Genomic DNA, 7,955 nt, shown 5'->3' on the forward strand with positions numbered 1-7,955 from the left:
GAGTTGTGTTGGAGGACCTAGAACGTCCTAGAGAGAACCCTTCTTCAGGCATTTGTAGGTCCTCCAACATGATCCTATGATCAACTCCTGGCCGATGTTGACCATAGAGTTGCATCAGAGGACCTAGAACTTCCTAGAGAGAACACTTCTCTAGGCATTTGTAGGTCCTCCAACATGATCAAACTCTGGCTAATGTTGAGCATAGAGTTGCATTGGAGGACCTAGAACTTTCTAGAGAGAACCCTTCTCTAACCATTTGTAGGTTGTCCAACATGATCCTATAATCAAATTCTGCCCAACGTTGACCATAGAGTTGTGTTGGAGGACCTAGAACGTCCTAGAGAGAACCCTTCTTCAGGCATTTGTAGGTCCTCCAACATGATCCTATGATCAACTCCTGGCCGATGTTGACCATAGAGTTGCATCAGAGGACCTAGAACTTCCTAGAGAGAACACTTCTCTAGGCATTTGTAGGTCCTCCAACATGATCAAACTCTGGCTAATGTTGAGCATAGAGTTGCATTGGAGGACCTAGAACTTTCTAGAGAGAACCCTTCTCTAACCATTTGTAGGTTGTCCAACATGATCCTATAATCAAATTCTGCCCAACGTTGACCATAGAGTTGTGTTGGAGGAGCTGGAGATACCTAGAAAAGTGTTCTCTTCGGTGAAAAGGATAGTGTTATGTATCTGTCCACATTCACGGCGGTCCTTCGTCCTGAACGCCAGCGAATGTGGAGGGACAGATAGCTATGGGTTAAAGACATTGCGCAAAGAAGGACAAGGTACCTCCTTGAACCAGACGGTCGGAAGCTTCCAGATTGAACGCCAATCCTTCGGCCGCTGACCGGACCTTGGAGCAGTCCGAACGATTTGGCAAATCTGGACCCAAGGAAGCCATTCCTGTCCTTGTCTGAAGGAGCGATGGATGCTTCTTATTCTCAAAGGAAGGTCCCAAATTCACTCCACCTGCAAACTGGAAAATAGAAAATCATGCCCACCATTTACAACTTGGAAGAAGAGACTAAGCCATGAGCGCATGGACTACTACAGCCTTAAGTTTAGTCTTCTTGGCTTCTAGGGAGAGTTCGGAAAGCTAGCGGAGGGTAATGCGCCTTAGCTTTTTGTGGGTTTTTCGGACCATGTGGCCATGTTCTGTAAGAGTTTATTTCTGACGTTTCGCCAGCATCTGTGGCATCTTTTTGGCGCATGGAAGAGAGAGGGGTATACACAGATTAACATGGAAATCATTCCTTCCTACCTAGGGCCACACAGTGTGTGTGTGTGTGTGTATATATATATATCTCCAACTCTCTTCCATGCGCACATTCTCCGAAGACGCAAAGCCACAGATGCTGGCGAAACGTCAGGAATAAACTCTTCTAGAACATGGACGCATAGACTGAAAAAAACAACCAAAAACTATGGATGCCGGCCCTGAAAGCCTTCGACTTCACATTGGTAATGCTCCTTCATTGCAACCATCGGACCTTAGCCTTATATTCTGGGTACAGATATGCAATTTGGAAAGGCCAAAATGGTGTTTTTAGCTTTAAATTAAGGTACTCCTAGGACCACTCCTAAGTTACATTTGTTTGTATCTTACACCAGTTGTATTCAGGCTGGTGTCTGCAAAGCTTAACTATGAGTAAAAGCAGCTTTCAACGTTGAAGTCCACCCCAATTCAACTACATGAGCTCAGATATCACTGGTATCTGTTCTTCTGGTGATGGATTGCAAACTTATTCCTCATGCGCAAAGAATTGCATTGGTAAGGATTGCACATGGATTTACTCATGGGATAAAATATTGAATGCCCATTTTACATCCAGGTGAGGGCTGGAAATAATAAAACAGCATCATGCGCAACGCATTTTAATGCTTCCTATTGTGTTTAAACACGTCGGATGGCTCTCTAGTTTCGGAAGCTACTGATTACAGAAACGAATTTAAGCATGGGTTCATCATGTTCATTATATCCAAAGGTTACTTTCAAAATATGTGACCAAACCAACCAACAAAGTTAAAAGATTATACGTAATTATAAAGTGGAGACATATCCGCCGGAAGACCACATGTGAACATTATGGGCAGTCGTCGCTTTCCCAACCTCTAAGGAATGAGTCTTCTTCTTCTCTGGCGCAAAGAGACAGTCCCTTTTCAAGTGGTCCTGGGAGGCAAGCGCTGCTTGTACGTTCCCGCCACGGCTTTGGCGGCGCTGTGGATCATCTGGCGGCGCGACACACCAGTGAATGCCGCGTGCCAATCCGTCCGGTCGACGTGCGGCAGGTTCTTCTCTATGACTTCGCCCACTGTCACCAAGAGACCCGACCATCGGAGGTTGTAATCCTGAGGAGTGAGGCTCTGGGCCTGGGAAGTAAGTCAAGGAAAGGGCATTAATGCGCTGGAAGAAAAGACCAATGGGCACAGAATCTAACAAGGATAAGCATAAGGCGTGGATCCATGATCCTGCCATGTTCGCTAGGCATATATATTGCATATGCTTTGCAATAGCGGATGATGGGTTACGCGGTGCTAATTGTCAAAGTGAAATTGATGGGAACGCTTGGTACAAATAGATGCTGGGTGGAGAGATTGTTTGAAATGCTGAGGATGCTATAGACCAGTGGTCCCCAAACTGTGCCCTTTAAGAGATTGTTAGAATACAGCTCCCAGAAGCCTCAGCCATGTGGGCCAATAGTCTGGGATTCTGGGAGCTGAAGTCCAAAATCCCTTCAAGAGCACAGTTTGGGGACCATTGCTGTGGACAGTCAAAAAGACCAGTAAATGGGTTCAAAAGCAGATCCCTAGAAGCCAAGAAGACTCAACTAAGGCTGTAATGTTTCAAGCCATGGTTGGTTGCATCCATGGATGCAGCACCTGTGGATACAGAACTGACTGTGAATAAAAATGTTATGGTGTGCTTTATGTGCGTGCGCATGCGCATGTCCATATCTGTGGCTTACCTTAAAACAGCCATTAAAACTCACCTGTTGCACGTATTCGAGAGGCACTGGGGTCGCTTGGGTAAACGTTTCGAGGCGGATGCCGTGGATGGGATCCTCCACTATTATGCAACCGATATCAAACCACCTGGAAAGAGAAAAAAGAAGGGATGTACCCAGGCATTTGCTAAAGTCTAATTCAAGACAGATTGGTAATAGTGTCTTTGAAAGGCAAATCCAAAATTGAGAACGGCCTTAACTTAATCCTTTGGATATAAGTTTTGGGTTACCGAACCAAACCTCCTGAGAAAAGTGTGCCATTGGGTCGAGCTTCTGAATGCAAGAAGGTGAATGTTTATCCAAATATTAGTTTAATTATAAATATAACTTTTGGGTGTGATTTTAAATACAAGTTGTATCTCTTTAAACCATTTGAATCTCAGCTACGGGGGGAAATGGAGGATATAAAGGTAATGATTATGGATGATGCAGAAAGTACCCAGCAATAGGTAGACGGTGACTCTCTTTCCCTTCCCGTCCCCATCTTAGATTACCATTTTAGGTGGCACAAAATGGCCTTTATATTCTTAAGCGTCTCACTTGTCAGGCAGCAGTTCGGCGATAAAGTTCTCCACAGACACGGCCGGCTGTTTCTCGTGGATGACCCCCGACCGGCGCAAGCTGTCGATCCTTTCCTGGGCTCCCTAAAGGAGAAGAAAAGGAGTCGGGAGGACAAATGTTGGGCATAGAAGAGAAGGAACGAACATGAAAACGGAGACAAGGAGCATCTAGGATGCTATGATTTTGTCCAATGCAACCCTTGGGGAGCGACTCACTTTCAAACCAGCGGCGTAACCCACCGGTTGTGGGGCGATGTTGGACTGCCCGGCTTCTCCGGTCACCGTGGCCATGCCAAAAACCTCTTGGAACGCATCTCTCACAGCGGCAACCTTCACTTCTTTGATGGAGGTGACCACGATGTCCAGCTCCCCCCCAGATTCTGCAACGTAACAATAAACCTATTAGCGTTTAATTCAATACACAGAGATGCCCTAGAGAAGTTTGAAATCCCTTTTCTTTGGCACTTCTCCAGGAGAGGGTTCAAGTTATGCATTTTCAATGTCCGTCCTCTGGACAAATCTAGCCAAGAAAACTTTGTGCCGGGCCACTTACTGATGTACGGAGCCATGCCAGGGTCCAGCGTCGTGATCATGGTCTCCACCGAGTGCTTGGTTTTATCGAGCACCGACTTGACCACCGGGTTCCCAGCTACGCCCTGGAAGGAGAAGATACACAGATTTTGGGGTTTGGTGAGCCACGTACCTTAAGTTGCATTTACATGTTACAACCATAAAGTTGCTCCAACCCTTGATGTTGGAGTGGATAACTGCAAGGTCTTGTATTAGCCCCACAAGGGACCCTGGATGGCTAAACACTCACATTGGACCCAACGTAAAATATAGGATCTCCAAATACATTGGGGGCATTTTAGATGTCTTTTTAACCACACACACACACACACACACACACACCACTTACTTTGATGAAGCCCCACAGACCCCCTCCGGCAGTCGCTTCACCCTGTAAACCCACAACCCTGGGATCCTCATGTGGCTCAGGAAAAGTAATGGAAGATGCGCCTCCAGGACTGGGAACCAACGACGGCAGCATAGAGGTCTGCTGTGGCACAGGGTTTGTAAGGACCCCTAGAAAGCAACAACCGACAAACATAAGTTGCGTTAATGTCCTGGATCCCATCGTCCCCTCCTCTTGAATAAGAGAAACCCTACCATCGCACACTGATGTTCCACACCCCAAAATCCGGTGATTTAGGGTGCATCTACTCTGCAGAAATAATGCAGTTTGAGACTGCTTTAGCTGCCCAGTGCGTTCTGGACCAAAGTCAAAGGCGGCGTCCTCCTTACCCGTGACGGACGGTGCCGAAAACGAGGGCATCAGCGGCGTCTGTGGCGCTCGCCCGGCGTGGCCCTTGGTGATATCGTAGGCCGAACCGATCGAAAAGCCAGAAATGGGGGGACTGGACGGAGGGGCGGAAAGCACAGGGCCAGGCTTAGTGGGGTTCAGTGGGGGAGAGGATGGAAACGGAGGAGCCGGGGCGACGAAAGCAGACGCAATGGAGGGAGCGATGGAGGTCCCAGTGGGCGCGCTCCCCGTCGAAATGGGAGCGGAAGGCACAAAGGGCAAAGAAGGAGAGGGTCCCACAACAGAAGGAAAGGTGGACGCCGTCGGTGGCAAAGGCGAGGCGAAGGTCTGGGACGGAAAAGTGGAGGCCGGCGGTATCTTTGGAGGCACAAGAGGACTGGCTAAAGCTGGGGAGAAGGAGAGGAAAGGGAGAACCAAGTTAGCTGGCCCTAACTGCATTGGGATCACTGCAGTGGCCATTGCAGCCAACGCCAAACCATACAAACCGGGAGATATAGCTCTTGTACCTATTGAGGTCGGAGTGTTTGTGGGCGGAGGAGCCCCGGATGCGTTTGGGGGTGGCGTCCCGGGGGGAGTCGTCTCTACGCCGCTCTCTTCCATCATTTTCCCTCAACGGCACAGAGCTGTAAGGAAAGAGAAAGGGAGCGAGGGATCATAAAACCATCAAGTTGGAAGAGACCCCAAGGAGGGCCATACAGCCCAAGCCCATTCTGCCATGCAGGAACTCCCTGTCGAAGCCATGCGACTCCCCCATCAAGCCATGCAGGAACCCCCATCAAGCCATGCAGGAACTCCCCATCAAAGCCATGCAATAACTCCCAACAAAGCCATGCATAACTCACATCAAAGCCTGCAAACCCCAATCAAGACCATGCGAGAACTACCTCCCAATCAAAGCCATGCAGGAACTCCCCTCAAGCAGGCATACTCCCATCAAGCCATGCAGAATCCCCATCAAAGCCATGCAATAACCTCCCAACAAAGCCATGCAGAACTCCCCATCAAAGCCATGCAGGAACTCCCATCAAAGCATGCGGACTCCCCATCAAAGCATGCAAGAACTCTCAGCCAAAGCCATGCAGGAACTGTAACTGCATTTTTGAGGGGATATTTAGATATTAAATCTAAAATCCCCAAAGCGACATATTATCTCCGAACAGTGAGATTAAAGCGGTATCAAAGTGGTTTATCCTGCAATGCGGAACTATTAAAACCGGTTTAACTTTGAGGGGGTGCATAATAGGAGACCCCATTTAATAGGAGAACAAACTAGTTTACTTACCGAGGTAAGGGTCCCCAAACGTTGCAAAACAAACAAACCGACTCTCACACACTTCTCCAAGGAAGCAGGAGCTGGGCGAGAAATGGGTTTTCCAGACTACATTTCCCAGAGTGCTGAGCGCACCCCGCGCATGCGCAGACGCCCTGTGCCCACGTCTCTGCAGCGGCTGTGGTTATTAGTAATACAGTAATGGGGCTGTCAGACTACATTTCCCAGAGTGCGCCGCGCACTGCGCATGCGCAGACATCATATGCCACGTCTCTGCCGCGACTGTGGTATGCATTTATGTATGTGGGCTGCCGACTGCATTTCCCAGAGTGCCCCGCGACGCGCAGACGCCCTGTGCCACGTCACGTCCCTCCTCTTCTACAGAGGCTATCTGTATAGAGAGGGACGTATAGCCTCTGTAGAAAGAGAAAGAGTGACGTGATGTAGGATCGGGCGCTGCGCGTGCGCAGTGCTAAATGTAGTCTAGTGGCTTGTTTCTACAACGGTTGGCAGGGGCGGGGGGGGAGAAAGAAGCCGCCAGACTACATTTCCCAAAGTGCACCGCGTGGCGCGTGCGCAGACGCCCCACTCTCACTCACTGAGGCAAAGGAGCGAAGGCAGTTTTAACCCTCCTCTGGCGTTAATAAATAAAACGAAGACAGACAGTAAAAAAAGTGATGGAATCATAAGAGTATAATAAAATAAATTTAAAAGTGTGTCTTTTTTCTTGCCCATTTTTTAACACTCACCCTCAGGATGATGGAGGACGGAGGCCAGGCTCTAAAATGGCGGCTCTGGATCCTCCTCCTTCTTCTTCCTTTTTACCTCAGGAACATGATGCCACGCTGGACATAATGAGGAGGGGGAGGAGGAGTTGAGAGGCCATGTCAAAACATTTTTAAACACTCAAAAGGAGGAGGACATTTGTCCTTCAAAACAGAGGCCAGCTCATCAAATACAGGTTTAAAACAACCAACAAAACCCACACGTTTGGAAGGGCCCTTGGGTTAGAAATAGACACTTGCAACAAGTAGATTGTGCATTTCAGTCGGCCAATAAAGGGATCACTGTGAAGCGAAGGCTTCATGGCCGGCATCCAGAGGTTTTTGGGGATTCGGGCGATGCGCCATGTTTTGGAAGAGTTTTATTCCTGACGTTTTTGCCACAAAAATCTAAGGTGCCACTGTTTGGTGGGTCTTTGCTGACTACAAAAACATTGATACCTCTGGTGACAAAACCGAAAGCATGGCAAAGTCATAGGGGCATGGAGGAGACAACCGCCACCAAAAAACCTGGGCCGCGGCCCTTCAAACCAGAGCTATTTTGGGAGTGTTTTGTGTTAAATTCGGCAAGGCAACACCACCTTTTGCTTTTCTGGGTCTATGGGACCTCTTTAGCACCTCCAAGACTTTTGCTGCACACAACTCACAAAAAAATGCAAGTGAATACTGGTTGGCTTCCAATAATGTATATAATGTAACCGTCTCCCAGGCCAAAATGTTGTGTGTTTTTGTTGTGAAGATGCTCCCTCACGTGTGCATTGGAAGCATTCAGGACAAATGTCCCCCTCATTTTGGCAATATTTAGGTTATGTAGTGGGTTCTTGGCATCCGCTGGGTTTTGGTTCCGTATCCCCATGGATAACAAAATCTGTGGATGCTCAAGCCCCATCATATACAATGGCATCGTAAAATGGCATCTCTTATATAAAAAGGCAAAATCAAGGTGTCTTTTGGAATAATATATATGGAATATTTTCAATCTCTGGATGCTCCAACCGTGGATACAAAGGGCTG

General features: G+C 48.1%; 1 protein-coding gene across 1 annotated transcript; it reads right to left on the reverse strand.

Moving 5' to 3' along the window:
• Positions 1–1,381: 1,381 nt before the first annotated feature.
• Positions 1,382–6,290, reverse strand: PRRC1 (proline rich coiled-coil 1). Its single transcript, XM_042438857.1, has 9 exons — positions 6,172–6,290; positions 5,396–5,512; positions 4,871–5,275; positions 4,485–4,651; positions 4,119–4,221; positions 3,782–3,945; positions 3,546–3,649; positions 2,991–3,093; positions 1,382–2,370 (listed from the first exon to the last, which is right to left on the reverse strand). Exons 2-9 carry the CDS (start codon positions 5,490–5,492, stop codon positions 2,161–2,163), a joined length of 1,353 nt encoding a protein of 450 aa, XP_042294791.1. The 5' UTR covers positions 5,493–5,512; positions 6,172–6,290; the 3' UTR covers positions 1,382–2,160.
• Between the last annotated feature and the right edge of the window lie 1,665 nt (positions 6,291–7,955).

Source organism: Sceloporus undulatus, chromosome 9 (genome assembly GCF_019175285.1).
Source record: "Sceloporus undulatus isolate JIND9_A2432 ecotype Alabama chromosome 9, SceUnd_v1.1, whole genome shotgun sequence".
NCBI classification, from domain to species: Eukaryota; Metazoa; Chordata; class Lepidosauria; order Squamata; family Phrynosomatidae; genus Sceloporus; species Sceloporus undulatus.